The sequence below is a fragment of the Pleurodeles waltl genome, chromosome 10 (genome assembly GCF_031143425.1).
Source record: "Pleurodeles waltl isolate 20211129_DDA chromosome 10, aPleWal1.hap1.20221129, whole genome shotgun sequence".
In the NCBI taxonomy this organism is placed as follows: domain Eukaryota; kingdom Metazoa; phylum Chordata; class Amphibia; order Caudata; family Salamandridae; genus Pleurodeles; species Pleurodeles waltl.
Window position 1 is genome coordinate 893506878 of NC_090449.1, and position 16560 is coordinate 893523437.

Genomic DNA, 16560 nt, shown 5'->3' on the forward strand with positions numbered 1-16560 from the left:
CACAAAAAAATGGATAGGACCTAATCCTTCAACAATATAGGAATGGAAAAAGGAAAGGCAAAATATTGCTAAATGAGAATGGTGCTATTCTATACCTCATATCGTACAGAAAATTCTCCAATTCTGGGAATCGCAGTTGTATCAGTTAAATCTTTATCACTGTCAATTTTCTTGTGCTCTGCCAAATGGGGGGGGAGGGGTGCATTTCACTGGTTTTCTTTCTTTAATTCTTCTGAGTTTTCTATGACTTGAGCATTTATTCATTTAATAGTATTGTATGTACTAACCAACTGGGCTTTGTTTGGGATTTTTCACTCAATAAGGTCTTTCATTGTCTGCGCTGGAGAATGGTATCGATTAAAGGTGTGTGCCCATTATTCAGAGTACTAGATGGAGGGCATACCCCCAAGAAGAAACTTTTTTTATGAATTGAATTTTAGTTTTTGGCATTGCTTTTTACTACTGCCTTGAGTTTAGTGTGTGAATTAATGTGGGCCTCCTGCTTCCCCGTAGCCGTCCAACCAAATTACAGTTTGAGTATAAATGCATAATCATACACGGCAGGTGGTGCTCTTTGATAAACTCAGCAAAGGAAGCCACTTGACAATTAAATAATACAGGACTAAAGAAGTATTTTGAGGAGCCTCGCAGATCAGCAGTCTGACTGTTGATCTATAGTGAGGCATGAATACTGTTTGGCTACTCTGTAAGAAACGTTCAGACTAATTCCAGCACCTACTCCTCAATTCCGTTCCCTCTGAACCTCTCCACCCATGTGTCATAGAAGAGCGTGTCAAAGGCTGCTGAGAGATCCCGCAGGGTAAGAGCAGCAAATACGCCCTTTCAGTTACGTCAGCGCTTTTATTTTTATTTATTTAAAATATTTTCTGTTTTGGGTTCCTGTGACTGTTTGACATGGTCGGTCTGCTTCACTCTTTCACACACTTTCCTTTTGTCAGGATTTTTTATTTGACTATTACTAAGTCAGTTTTATTTGCTAGTGTTTTCAAGTATATCATTAAAGTATAAGGAGCCTAACCATGTTTTTTGACCTTGAGTGCTGACGTTAGTTAATTATTTTTCCCCTCCAAATTTCACTACTGGTATTCCTATGCTTATTCCACATGTTCCTAAACATTCTCAAAAACAACCTTTTGATGCCAGGGTACTGTTAAATTACTGCATCTCTAAAGCAAGAGTATATACACCTAATCTGCCAGCAGGCTAGGACCCAGTTTTTAGCTAGTCAGAGCAGGCTCTACAAAGTAGGCAACAAAGCAGGGGAACTCCGAGCTTGGCTGGCAAAATAGAAAGAGGGACAAAAATGAATACAGGGGTGAAGTTCAGGAGAATTGGGGTTCCGGGAGAGCACCTTGGAAATTACTCAAACAGTTGCTGGTTATTTGGAGGGACTGTTAAACAGGGCACGAGCCATGGGCGACTCGGGTGAGCTGGAGGCCTTCATTGCTGACCACCCAATGTGCCTCCTGAGCCCCAACCAGAGGGATCTATTGAATACGGAGGTCACTGAAGGTGAGGGTGGCATAAGGCATATCCCCCAGCTTAGTAGTGGTATGACCCCCAAGCCCTAACTCCTTTCCACCAGAATTCTTCAAACGTGTAAAATACAAAGTGGTGAAACAGATGCCTAAAATGTTCTCCAAGGTGAGGGAGCAGGATTATTACTGCTAAATCTCAGCGAAGCAATGATTGCCCTAATCAACAAATAGGGTAGATGACTGTACCGCTTATAGGCCTGTCTCCTTTATCAATATAGAGAAAAAAGTTTTGGTGAAAAATTATGGCAAACTGCCTCACACAGGTAGTGGACTCCCTGGTCGCTCCAGATCAGTCTGGCTCCATGCTGTACAGGGCCACATGGCACAACTTGGAGTAATTTGAGCTGTTCGGCACGTAGTACTAGACTTGAGAAAATCAGGGTCCTTCTGGCCCTTGATGCCGGTAAGGCCTGTGATTAGTTGGAATGGTCGAACATGCTGGCGGTGCTTCATAAGATGAGATTTGGTGCTAACTTCCTTTCCTTGGTGAGGCTGCTAAATAAGGACCTAGTGGCAAGAGTCCTGGGTTAGTGGGGCACTGTCTAATGGCTTTAAACTGTCCAGGGGCACCAAACAAGGATGCCCGTTGTCACCATTATTGTTTGCAGTAACCCTGGAGCTGCTGGCGGCCTGAGTGCACAAGAATACGCAGATATGAGGCCTCCGATTTGCCCCGAAGTGTCAAGATGTCCTCTCCCTGTATGCAGACATCCTTTTATATCTGGCAGACCTGTCAAACTCCATGCCTAGAATCCTGCGAATCTTAGAAATGTTTGGCTCAAAATAGGGACTCTGGATTAATTGGCACAAATCAGTAGCATTTCCCATAGGGAGGGAAGGCCCGAACCTAACACTGGACTACCCATTTTGGTAGATGACTGAAGGGTTCCGATATCTGTGTATATTCATAACTCCAGATCGTGACCTGTTTCTTGAAAAGAAACTGATCAAGGTCGTTGAGGCTTACCGCCATGATGTAGAGACGTGGTGAAAGCTCCCCCTCACTCTGTTTGGCTCGGTAGCTCTTCCAAAAATTATTTCCCGGCCTACATTTTTATGTTTTGCAGAACACCCCTTCCAGACACCAGATAAGTTTTTTTCAGGTGGTGGATGGAATTGCAAGGGAATTAATGTGGGATGATGGGATCCCCCGAATTGCTTTGTCACTACTGACTAGATGCCAGGCGGACAGGGGTAGTGCTATTCCGAGTTTCCAATGCTTCTTCTTGGCCATCCAGTTATTGCTAATAAATGGCTGGGCCTTCTTGGCCCAACAGGAGCCATCTTAGCAAGCAGACAAGGTAACAATTGCCCCTGAACACTACCTGCAGAGACTCTATGGGGTAGGAGGTTACCTTTCCCCGCTAGACCCCATGAAAACTGTGGTGACTGTGTAGAAACTGGCTACACAGAGGTTGGCATGTGAGGGAGATTAATGCGGAAGACCCCCCTGAGAGACTCTGACCTCACTCAACATCCTGTGATTCTGGGAAAATCACTTAGGGGGTCATTATGAACACGGGGGAAACCCCGCTGTGTTTATGCTGGCGTTCTTATCACCTACCGCCAGCCCCCTTGAGACCCAGCCGGCCGAACAAGATGCATTCTGCTGGGCCGGGACATTGCTGACTGCTCCACATGGGGCCCTCGTCAATGCAGCAGCACCCGTCGCGCAGATCACTGCCTGTAAATCGGGCAGTGACCTGCGCGATGGGGCACTGCACGGGGGCCCCAGAGCACCCCTTCCGCCATCCTTTCCCTGGTGGGGGACGCACCAGGGAAAGGCTGGAAGAACAAGGGTTGTTTATCCGGTGCCTGTTGATTAAAGTAATCTGCCATCGTCAGGCTGCCTGTTGGCGGTATCCTGGTGGTGGCAGAGGGCCACCTGTGGAGGCCCTCCCTTGTACAGAATATGGCAGTTCAGACCACCATGCCGGTGGCAGTATTTTCTGCACCGCCGGCATGGCAGTCTGAACCGCCATGTATGGAATGAGGTCCATAATCTCCCCTTGCTAACAAAAATGAATGTGTTCTTTTGTAATGTAACTGTTGCTCGAGTAAAGCGCTGCCATACCTTTGCATAAATAAAAATGCAAAAAAAAAGTAAAGCACTCCAATTCTTTTGTCTAGTTTCCGCTACATAAAACTGCAAAAAAATAAATAAATAAAAAAGACCCCGCAGACATCGCAAAGAAACAGCAAGATACCCGTATCCAGTGAAGAGGAACGCACAACATACAGCCATGAGCACGAAGTGGCCAGGCAAAATAAAAAAAGAAATAGTGCGCTGCACTAAGGTATCTTGCCGATCGTGCAATAGTCTGTGTTATTGGGTCAGTGTCCAAGGTGGGAACAAAACTGTCTCAAGAATGGAGAAACAAAAGCATTTACCAATGACAGAGGGATTTTTTAAAAGCAGGCCCAGAAATGAATTAATGTGATGGGCGTGATTAAAGCCCACATAATAGATTACAACATGTCAAGAAGAACAGCGCTTGTGCGCTGCTATGCTCGACCTAAAAATTGGAGAGGGACCTTGGCAGACTTGATGAAGATAATTGGAGTTTGGCATGCAGGTACCCGATCTAAGTGGCAATTAGGGCAGAATTCAGACTGATTCAGTTAAAAACACTGCATATGGCATATTATAAGCAGACCTGACTGTTCCGGATGGGAAGCACAATCAATAACCTCTGCCTGTGATGCTCGCGGGTGAGAGGCACCCTGATTGACACATTGTGGGAATGTCCGTGGGTCGGGGTCTACTGAGAGATGATAGATACACAAATATCATATCCATCATATTACGAGATAAAGCTCACAGCCCAGCTGATCTCCCTGGGCATCGGGGGAAGCAATCCTTGGACAGACGTGCAGTTTATTTGTTTTCCCCAGTAAATTGACCTTGATGGCTGCCCGTAGAGATCTCTTCAAATATTGGGGAGCGAAGATGTTGGCGACTAGGCGGGAATGGAAGGAAGGTATGGACTGGTGTATGGGAGTGGACCGACAGACCTACCGCGCAAGGGGATGTCCCTGTAAATTTGAAAAAAAATGGGCCCATGGAAGGTATAGGTAGTAGGGTTGATTGCCCTGTAAAGGGGAGTGGGGAGGTATGCTGGATTGGGATCCTGACTTGAACTCTAAACACAATATCAAGGGCATGGAGACCAACAGAGATACTAGGGGATTATTGCAGTAAACAACGGTCCAGTCCTGTAAAACTGAGAAATGGTGTATGTTGGTTGATGCATGCTTGTCCACTTGCCTTCTGCTTTGTGGGGTGGGTTTGTTATTGTTACTTATTTTATCTAAAACACAAGAAAAATATATTTTTAAAAATACATCTCTACATTTATCTTCCAGTATTAATTATTAATTCAGTGAGGCTATGCCAAGTTGCCATGAGCCCCAGTTTAGCATGAGCCCTAAGCTCCTTTGCTCACTCCCTCCCACTGGTATTTTCCGCAAGAGGCCATTGTTTTATCGCTCAACACCACACGAAAATGGAAGGGCGGCTCACACCCCAATCCTGCATCAATCTGCTTGTTGATCCAGTATCCTAAACAGCATGGTCCTCTGTCTCTCCAGTGATGTACGGGATGGGTACTCAATAACCCCATATTGCTGCACTTCATGGCATTTTTTTTTTTTAATGCCGGGAAAATCTGTGGATCCGGATCTGCAGATTTTCCTCCCAGTTTTTTTTTTTTTTTTATTTTTTATAAAAAGGGAGGGGAGAGACAGTTCCCTGCCCCGCATTTGCAGGTCCTGGGGGCATTAGAGGATGGAAAGAGGAGGGGGCACATGCGGCCGCCCCTTCTAGGGCTTGTATTAGCCAAGGGGACAGCCATGTCCCAGGGGCGATGACAGAGAAATATGTTGCCCCCCATGTCCTGGGGACCACCACGACCTCCATGGAGCAAAACAAATTTCAAATGGTGGAGGCCCTTATGGCCCCGGGAACTGCCATCTCCCTGGTGCTAAATATGAAATGAATGCGGGGAGGTGACGCGGGAACCTGGGACCGCCACCTCCCTGGGGCTGAAATTAAATGAAGGTGGTGGTCCGTCGGGGACCCCCAGGGACTATCACAGAAATTCAGCAGTTATTTATTTCAAGTAACTATAACTTGCGCCCTCCATGTGCAATGCCAATTACCCCAGATATTACAGCACTCAAGACAACTTTTATAATGTCAATAAAAATATTAATGAATCATTGGAAGTCAAATTATTGAAGAAAAAACTGTGCATAGCGGGGGCGCGAGTTATAGTTGCCTTAGGCCACAAGTCATAGTTACTTGAAATACCTCTAGCTATGATTGCTGAATTTCTTTGGTTTTGTGCGAGTAAATTCAGAACCTAACTAGAACATCCCTGTAATCTTTGTTTTTAAAAAAAAGAAGTAAATATAATGTTATTTTGGAGGTGAAAGCTACCTATCAAGTACATTTAAGTTTTTTTGTGTTTACCTTGTAGCCTATCAAAGCTCCAGAATCTGTGTCCACCATAATTACTGCTGAATCCATCTTTTATAAGGTATGAATGCATTCCTTTACTTTTATTCTACAGTAGAATTTAACGTTTGAGACACGATAAGTCTAATCTAATGGAGGATGCAGTATAGAAGCGTAAAACTGTCTTGATGGATTATTTCAAGAAGAATAAATGTTTTTCCAGCTTTCTCCCTTCTGTCCTGCATGCAATTGTATCTACCACTTGTTATTGGGAACAGTTTGAAATACTCACACAACTGTTTTGTGAGAAGTGTAATTTGGGAAAATTCTATTTTTCTCCTATAAATGTTTTGTCTTAAAGAAGCGCGCTTAAAGAAACCTCTCTCTCCTCTGCTCCATTTAAAAACAGAAAAGCCTTCCTCAAGCTGAATAAACTAGGTAATTTGTGGGAAGCGCACAACCATAACCACCCAGTTTGGGACACAGTTGCCCTTTCCACTTAAACTTTCTTTTTTGGTACTAGGCAAGGAATATTCAAGAGAATCAATCAAAGAGGTCCAGTACTTGGGGGCATGGTGGGGAAGCCAGGACTGGGTTGCTCTTCTGATATATAGTCTGGCAATAATTTCCATACAGTATTGAATTTCAAACGATTTTGTTACATTGCCAATAAATCTTTACATAGCCAGTATATTTAAAAAGTCTCATGTGCCACTGTTTTGAGCTTTTGCGTGAATCTTTTCAAAGCTCCATTCTATGCTTGTATGAGACTTGATAGACATGCTTATGTTCTTTTAGGATGGTATAGAATTTAGATATGATCCCTTAGTAGTCCTATTCAGAACCATTTTTCAAAAGCATTACTTTTTCTTGTTGCTTTTTCCCTTGTGATCATCCAGTGATGCAACTGAGCATAGCGGAAGCTTTCAGATTCGTCTAGGTGAGCTCCAGTGTTGGCAAATCAGATGTTGTGCAAACTCCTCACATTTAGTGCTGGGCTCAGATGTTGATTATTATTATTATTATTATTATTTTTTTTTTGTTCAAAGAAGGGTTTTGACTCGTGATCCCTTTCGTTAGACCCACAATTCACCAGGATACAGGCTTCTGCTTAGATTGTGTTTTTTTCCACCACAAAGTTCATACGGGTTTTGGCTGCTCATTTACTGCTGCACAAAAAAACTAGGACTCTAAAACATTGGTTTCTCCAGAAATCAAAGACTTCTGCTGAGGCATTGAAGAGAACCTTGTCAGTGAAAATTCAGGACTGCTTCAGATGAAGGTTCTATGAGAATGCGGTGGAGGGCATGGAGAACACACCTTTTGGATTCTGCATCTCATGCAAATAGCAAATTCCAGTGGTTGCATCAGTGCCAGGACTGTAATCTGTAGTCCCTTGGAAAACAAGAGTGCCTGAATGGCATGTAATCCATTTTCCTCTGATAAAAGCATTTGGTACTGAAAGGATAGGAAGTGGGTGAATTGTTTATCAACACAGTGCCAAAACTCCAGAGTTCTCCTCTACCAAGAGTGCCAAAGAGATCGAAGGAGTTGGCTCAGAAACCGAGTGGGAAGGCACATTTGTTAGCCCTGAGATCTATAAGAAAAAGAGTCTCACATATGTCTTTCCATGAATCCAGAATGGAAGAATGTCCATTAATTCATAGGCCATTTATAATATACCACAAAGTTAAAGGAAACAGGGAATGAATTCCCACCAATATTCTCACGTCTTTCTATGAGCCCGGAATGGAAGAATGTCCATTTGCACCCTGGACTGACTACTCCTTGGGTTTGACATAGATGTTGATGACCAGTCTGAAGCAGATGCAGAGGATTCGCCCTCAGGGGAGTGACCTCCAAGAAAATTCTGTAGCTAATCAACCTTCTTCTAAGAAAGCAACACAGACAGTGGTGCCCTCACTGTGAAAGTTTGTTCCATGTTGAAAGTCATCCTCGAAGTCTTTTGATTCTCAAGGGGGAGAAGGTGCTGAGCTTGAGGTCTGCACCGAAACCAAGTAGTCCTTGATTCCAAACACAAAAGAAGGGGGAGGAGCCTGATACCTGGCAAAAGACAGTTTTATTTAGACCCGGTCACAGACTGTACAGTAACTTGACCCCAGGAAACATTCAGACACCTTGTAAGAAGAGAAAACTCTGATTTGCAGAAGCTTTTTTCAGAGTAAATTAAAACCTTTCCCATTCCCAAGAGGAGACCAGACAACTTTCCACCACCACACCTTCCACATTAGACCCCTATCCAGTTAGAGCCTCCCCACCTGATGACACCTCAGGTTACCATGCTGTAATAGATCTACTGCCCCCCATAATGTGTTTAATTAGGAGGAGTTCTTTCTTATAAAACTCAAAAATTGAGCACACCATACAGTCCCTGCCAATGCTTAAATAACTGTTGAAGTGCTGAGCCGAAAACTTTAAGGACTCCGTAACAGCAGGAGCAATCATCCCCCATACTTGACCCATTGTTCCCTCAGGGGCATATCCCACTGGTCTCTTTTCATGCACATTATCACTTTAAAGAGCAATTATGCAGGGCACAGGGAATAATCTGCCTCCTAACAAGGGGAACAAGAGAATAGATGCCGCATGGACACACGCTGCATTGGGAGCATTCATACAATGGCGCATCTCAAATTTAGTTGGTGCTGCTACTGTGGCATGATCGTTATTAGTGGGAAGAGGTGGAACAACTTCTAAAACACTTTATCCTCAATGTATGACTTTGAAGTGCGCTGGATGCAGGGCAGATCAACGCAAGTATATTGTTAAGGTACCTGGTTTGCTCTGTCTTTCTTCAAGCCAGAAGTACCTAATTGGTCTCCTATTTGATGGACTTCAATTGCATGACATTTTCGAGAAAGTCAAAAAAGATATGGACACAGAAAAATCCATGAGAGTCCTTCAGCACCCACAATGAGCTGGGCTTTGCAAACATCAGAGCAAAGCATCGTCCACCATGTCTAATCAGCACCAGGCACAACAGTGACTTGCAGAGAACTATCAGCAACGTTAATAAACTGGAGGGGGATTTAAGGGTAATAATGGCTGTCTAAAAGGTAGACACCTGCCAACAACCAGTGACATGCCGCTCCTGCTGCCTAACCACACAACACAGGGAATCCTGAATGGGCACAAATAACCTCAGATCAATAGTTGTGTTTAATTATCGCCCTTAAGTAATGCACAGATTTTCACACAACCCTTCCAAACATCCCACCCCACCAGACTCAAATTTTGACTATCTTGTATATCGGAATGTTGTTGTGGAAACAATGTGGAACCCACCAATCTCCTACTCAATCATGCCAAAGACATCCAAGAATGTGCTGAGGAGATGATGGGCAGGGGAAAAAGCACAAGAGGGATAGAGATGAGTGAAGGCACACAAGACCTGGTCACGTTATGATCACACAACTTCTCTCATCAGATGGAGTTTCGCTGCTCACCACTTTTTTAAAATACTAAAAACAGCAGAAGAACACTGTTACTCTCTGCTCTCACATCTGTTTTTTATTTACATGGATGTCACATGAATGGTAACGTTCTACAATTAATGACGTACACAAGATTTACTCATAAAAATTATGGTTATGATTAACTAATAAAATATTTCTTAACTAACTACTCTCATAACTATTGTTCTGTGGTAATGTTTCAACATATCAGCGTCTCAGAAGTTTTAACTTGCTAGCGCTTAACAAATCGTCATGAGTCTGGTGTTATTCCAATATACTATAGCAAGCTGGACCGCTTGAGCGAGGGGTCGGGATAGGCGCACAGCGAGCGCCTCCTTTGATGTAAGTGTGACTATAAGGAGACACTCCCCCCTCCTGGAATCTGAGGCTAGTTGACTCAATGATTAGGGCCACCGCGAGGTAGTTCCTTGTCTAAGGTAGGCCCTCTCAATCAATACATTATCATTGTTTTTTCCCCCCTTATTTTGAGGGGAGGTTTACCTATCTGCACTTAGCCTGATGGTTAGGGATCCTAGGCACTGAAGAATGCCCCAAGACCTCTCACGGCTCCTAGCAGTGGGCAGAAACATGTCGGCCAACTTTTAGTGAGGTGACCCAGTGAGTCCTTGTTCTCACCGTGGTGTTCCGCCCCGTTTTTAGCCGCACCAGCAGTTACCATCATTAAAGTGTAGATCACACACAGGCAACTGCCTAGGTGCTTTTATATCCCCCTAGCGTAGCTGGATCCCATTATCACCAGATATAATTTATTTACGCACTCCCTCCCGTTCTTTTAACTACAAGGTTGAGTCCGCCCAGGTGGTACTATCCTACCTGGGTGGGGCTAGGTGGTCAAATGATGAAGCATGACACTATATAGTGTGTGAGACCACCTAGTCCGTAAAAGGAAATTTTCCCCCCTCCTACACTTGTCATGGCACCCACACCACGCATTCTCTGAACCCAAAGAGGTCCAGGAGCCCACGGTCATTCTCCCTTGTACAGAGCTCTACATTATCGGTGAACCCCATACTTTCTTGTGGTAACTAGTCATTCAAACGAGGGAGCTAGTATGGGACGCTTCCCACCAAATATATTTTTCTAATCTCCCTCACAACTCTCTAGTAGTGTGATTATGGAAAAACAGAATCATCTGATGTGGAATGAAGTGCACTTGCTTCCATTCAGAGTTATTCTGCAGCTCTTCTGTGGTGGCTAGCTCTTGGGGGGGAAAGGGAACTTTAGGCTTTGTAGTCATTCAAAGGAGATACCAATGCAACCAAGGCAGAGCTGGTCAGGTACCCCCCTCCCCCTTACTGGGTTTTCAACGATCCAGTACTGGAAATGAAAATTTTACTTACCTCCAACAATGGTTCTCCAGCATTATATACAAAATAGAGGTTCACCACAATCAGTAACATCATGTCCGCAAAGAATTTCCATTCGACTTCAGAAATTCTCCAGTTCTTTGCTATATTTTCTTGTTCTTACACTCTTAAAACATCACACGTATACAGCAAAGACCGATAACGTGTTTTGCCATAAAATGGGCTTTGTCAGAGCTGCAATACAATCAATTAAAAAATATATAAATACACACATATACAGAATTACAATCCATGTTACAACATGAAATAAAAATACATGAAAACATTAAATGCACAGACGCATGTGATATTGATGCACATTAGCCTATAGACAATATTACAAATTACATAGCCCAAAAGGCAAAAATCTTTCCTGCCAATAAATGATATGTAAAAATGCACACAACATAAACATTCACACCAATACTCATTATATTATAAAAATACTAATACTTCTTAACAACATCAGATTTTACAAAAACACTCCTAACAAACAGTTTCAGGCGGCCACTTTGTGTATATAATTTTTGTTGTTATTATCATTATATTTCCGTGCCCACCATCTCTTTTCCCCTAAACATAAAGATATTAGGGAGGGCAAGGTAAAAATGGAAATTGCTTGAAAATAATACATTAAATAAATGGTTCCATTCTCATACTTATTGACAATGGGGTAGTGATAGATATTGTACAACAGGAAGCAGTAGGGGCTAAAGTCTTACACAATTACAATGAGGAGCATTAGTGTCCCAAACCCCGGAAGCAAAAGTATGTATTGAAAATCTCAGTCCATGCCGATGTTGCCTCTTTAATAGAAACAGTACATCCACCACAGTAATTTGTAACTACCACATTTGGTTACAGTATCCTAATTTCCAAACAACGACTTTCCCAAAAATGCCACTCTTATTCTGAATATCAGAGTTGCGGATTAAATTCGGTCAGCAAACAGCACCACTCGTAATCCAACTATAATCACCGTGCAGGAGATTAGTCTCAACCCGACCAATTATTCACACCTACCAACAAGAAATATAATCCATGGCATTCAAACGACAAAGATGGATTAGTTCATAGGCCATTTATTATATACCACAAAGGAAAAGGAAGCGGGGAAGGAATTCTCACCAATATTTTCTAAGGACGCCCGATCTTCTACTGACATCCAACATCAAAAACCTTTAACCAGTAAGTCAATTAAATGGTCCTGGTGAATTTATCAATTATATGAATAAAAGAGACCAATCCGTCCCATCTGGGCATCTGTAAATGAAAGGGTGGGTTTCATGAGGACCAGTGTGAATGTTAGTATCAAGTGGGCGAGTTGTAGACCAACATAACAGGGACTGGTTTGAGGGCAAAGTTGAAACAGTGAAAAAGACAGACCAATCAGTGTGCAACCACCCAGATATAATGGCCAACATGTGGAGATATAAACCCAACCAGCGATCTTCACCTGTGACAGATTACTTCACCGGCCACCAGTGTTTTCAAGATGACCATTACCTTAACTGACATCGACCCCTGTTGTCCTCAAGTATAGCAACAACAGGGGCTATATGCATGAAAAAATCATAAGCATGTGATACCAACTACCTATAGAATTTTGGAACTACGAAAACGAAGAACTACATGCAAATGTGAAACCCGGTCCGTGGTGTCCACCCGTGCTAACTTAAACCAACTCTGGCATACAAAAAAAACATTATGTAATTAGAAGGGAAGAGTACTGTGGCCTACTAAAATACCTCCATATTAAATCCACCTTTACTTTCTACAGTTGGTGCCTTCAGCTGCATAAAGACACCCTCCACACATCTTGTGGAGTGGAGTAATGATGTAAATGGAGTGTGGGTCCACTGCGCTTACTTAAGTAGCCCGCAATCATCTGAAAATGGCCCTTAACTGTTCAAGAATCCATGACTAGAAATTTTTCCTAACAAATCTACATGTTACAATCTTGACACCTGTGCAATTCCTTCATCGGGCTTGGAAGCCATGTAGCACCATTGGGTGTAGTCACATAGCTGGTACACAACCAGTTTTTTATGGTTTGGTCCCTATGAAAGGACACCTTGGGTTCATTTGACATATCTCTGAGCCCAAGGATCCCTGTAAGTAAACCCCAATGCCTTCATAAAATTTTGTAAATCTCGTCACTGGGGATGGTGTACAGGGTGATATAAGATAAACAGTTCCACTTGTTTCTTTCTCGTTTTGGGTCTTTTTTCAAAGTATCATTCCTTGCCAGATGCTCTATTCGTTTCTCCGATTCATTTAAAAATGTTTCCCCAAACCTCCTGTTTCTGAATATACATTTCAAACTTCCAATGTTGGCAGTAAATTATTTCCTGGAGCTACCATGGAATGTGCACCATCTCCCCAGACTGTATGTTATTGTTGACAGACTTTGGGTGAACCACTGGAGGCATGAAAAATACTATTGCAGTCTGTGGACTTTCTAAACATGATACTGTGTATAGAGTCATTCTCCATGAAGAATAAGATATACAAAAACTCAATCCTCGTGCTACTATGATTTATGCTCGGTCTAGTGTTGTATGGATTATCATTTATATAAGAGTGGTATTCCAAAAGATGATCCAGTGTTCCTTTCTACACCATAATGATGTCATTGATATACCCCTCCCCCCCCAACCCCAAAAGACAATGCAATCTGTCCAGAGAGAGGCATATTGGCCCTAAGCCAGAATAATAGCCATCACCTCCACTATCATAATATGCTGGAGATGATCAGCTGGTCTGTCCGAAGGAAAGATTCATCCGCCCTGATCCCAAAATGTTTCTGAATGCAAGCATATAAACTTGGAACATCTATAGTTACAAACATTGAGGGCCTGATTATGACCTTGGCAGACTGGATATGCCGTCCGCCTTATTACAAGTTTAATTATATCCTACTGAGCTTGTAAAATGGCGGGCAGAATATCCGTCACTTTTGTGATGGAGTATCCCATCCGCCAAGGTCTTAGTCAGGCCCTAAGGCCTGTGACCAGGTAACCACTTCGAACTTATTCAGTATGTCCTTACTGTCTTGAATAAATACAGGTAAATTACAGATAAAAGATTGTAGAAATCTTTCAACATATCCAGACAGACGTTCTCTGGGAGAAGATACACCTGAGATGATAGGTCTCCTGGGGGGGGGGGGAACACACCCTTGTTCATCCTTGGCAATATGAACATACAGGGAAACTGTGGATCCTTGATTGAGAGGTAATGATATTCATCATCCTTGATCAAACACCAATCAACAAGTCTCATGTTAATGTAAGAGGTTAAGGCCTTAATGGGGTTGTGTGTAATATGCTCATAGCAGGTGGTGTCAGCAAGGTTTCAGTTGATCTTTTGGATGTAGTTGTTCCTATTCATTATCGCCACATTCCCACCTTTATCAGCCTCCCTGATAACCATGGTCTGATCTGATTGTAAATCCTTCAGTGCTGTCATTTCTGACTCTTGCGAGATTGACTGCTGGGTCTCTCCAACAATTTGTATAGCTTTTGTTACTTTTTCCCTAAATCGGTCATAGGCATACATTTGGAACGGGGCTTCAGGCCACTGTCCATGTGCACTATTTCAACAGTACCCAGATCATCTCTAAGTATATCCACATCAACCTGTTCATCGTCCTGCAAAGACATGAACAGTTGTAAATCACATAACTCTAACACAGTTTGTGCTGGAGGTCGTACATGTTCAATTGATGCAATAGGCCACATAGGGTTGGAGTTCAAATGCTCCTTTAATTTCAGTAGGCGGGTGGACCAATTCAGATAGGCAACAACATCAACTAAATCTCCCATCTGACAGGGGCAACAGCTCAAGTCCTTGCTCAATACATTCTGTTCATTTACATTGAGGGAACAGCTTAGTAGATTTACAATAACCAATTCATTAACATCAGATATGCAATTTACATCATTTTCTCCTGTGTGAGTGGGGCACCCAACAACATGTGCAATAGCTCTTCTTCGACCGTGTCTGTACTCCTTGGACTTCCACTTTTTTCTTTTTGCCATCTCCTCCCAACCCTTTGGGTTTTTGCTCTTTTCTTGTGATTATGGCTCCCAATTGTAATCTTTCCATATCTCCTAAAAAGTCAGTGGAGCTTGTGGTGTGGAGGTAGATGATGCCCCCTCATGTGAGGTGCTGCTCCCCAGGGATGTCAACTACTTTTGACAGACCTGGTTTAAGTGGTCTCATCTCGTCCGCTCTTCCCTTCGCCCGGTACTTTCACTTTGTCATACTTGTATTCAAAAGTGTATATCCTTCCTCCCCCTACAGTCCTTATCATCTCTTTTGGTCTTCCTTAATTTTTTTTGATCCTGGGCTCAGCAGCCATATAGGGAAACCTACCACACCCAAACATTTCTGAATTTCTGAAAACTAGACACCAGAGGGAGTCCAGGGAGGTTTGACTTGCGTGGATCCCCCAGTGTTTTCTTACCCAGGACCCTCAGCAAACCTCAAAATTTGGCAAAAAACACGTTTTCCTCACATTTCGGTGACCGAGTTCTGGGACCTGAGAGGAGCCACAAATTTCCTTTGCCCAGTGTTCCCCCATGTCTCCTGATAAGTGATACCTCACTTGTGTGGGTGGCCCAGGTGCCTGAAACAGAAAAAGGCCAAAAACCTGTAGAGATTAAGGGGATAGCACAGCGAGTTGATACGCACATATTTTTCTTGTATACATCTTTAGGCTGACCCGGCTTTGGGGACCCACACAAGTGAGGTATCATTTTACTTGGGAGACTGAGGGGAATGCTGGGTGGTAGGAAATCTGTGCCAGAGCAGTGAGCCTACAAAGAAAAGTGAGGAAAATATGTGTTTTTTTTAAGCAAATTTTGAGGTTTGTTGAGTCTGGATAAGAAAATGTTGGGGGATCCACGCAAGCCACACCTCCCTGGACTCCTTAGGCCTGTCTAGTTTTAAAAAAATGTCTCGGTTTGGTAGTTTTCCCTAGATGAAGGCTGCACCCAGGACTAAAAACATAAGTGCCCGCCACCCCAAACACAGGTAGTTTTGTAATATATCATTTTGATGTGTCAACTTACTTTTGTGATGTTCCAAACACAAAAAATTTGAAAAAAAACACACTTGGGTTATGTTAAAAAGACCCACCAACCAAGTTAGTGGCATGCTTCATCATCGGGGTCCCATCCGAGACGCCTAGCGTGTCACGGGTGTGCTGCGAAGCCTGATTACAGCAGAGCAGGTTTTGTAATTTTTACCACACACACTGGTTGGATTTGGCACAAGGGTGAGTGATGGTTCAGTAGATCAAATTTTAAAACAAGAGATTTCACAAAAAGGAAATGCACTGTTAATAACTGAAAGGCCAAAAAACTGAACCAATGACTCACAGCTTGTGAGTCATGCACTGTTAATAACTGAAAGGCCAAAAAACTGAACCAATGACTCACAGCTTGTGAGCTCTAAAGCCACGACAAGGCACCAGCTGCTTTACAGTCCATTCACACACCTTTCATACATGACATGCACAAGACCATTCACGCTGCCAGCCACAGGCCCAGCGCATTACAACACTTGCATCGATAGACAGCGCTACTCAAGTGCCCATCACTTACATACGCCCACATGCCTGATACAGCAATCACACCAGCTGATGGGAGTGTGTGGACTGGCGTTTGGCTGGCAGTGTGTTGCAGTGGCCA

At 43.2% G+C, this 16560-nt stretch overlaps 1 protein-coding gene across 2 annotated transcripts in view; it reads left to right on the forward strand.

Annotated features, from left to right (window-relative positions):
* The window catches only part of GATAD1 (GATA zinc finger domain containing 1), a 129349-nt gene that overhangs the window by 86872 nt on the left and 25917 nt on the right, over positions 1 to 16560 (forward strand). For both annotated transcript variants that reach the window (XM_069211637.1, XM_069211638.1), the window contains one exon: positions 6041 to 6100. In XM_069211637.1, coding sequence (XP_069067738.1) covers positions 6041 to 6100 — 60 coding nt within the window. The remainder of the gene's footprint in view (positions 1 to 6040; positions 6101 to 16560) is intronic.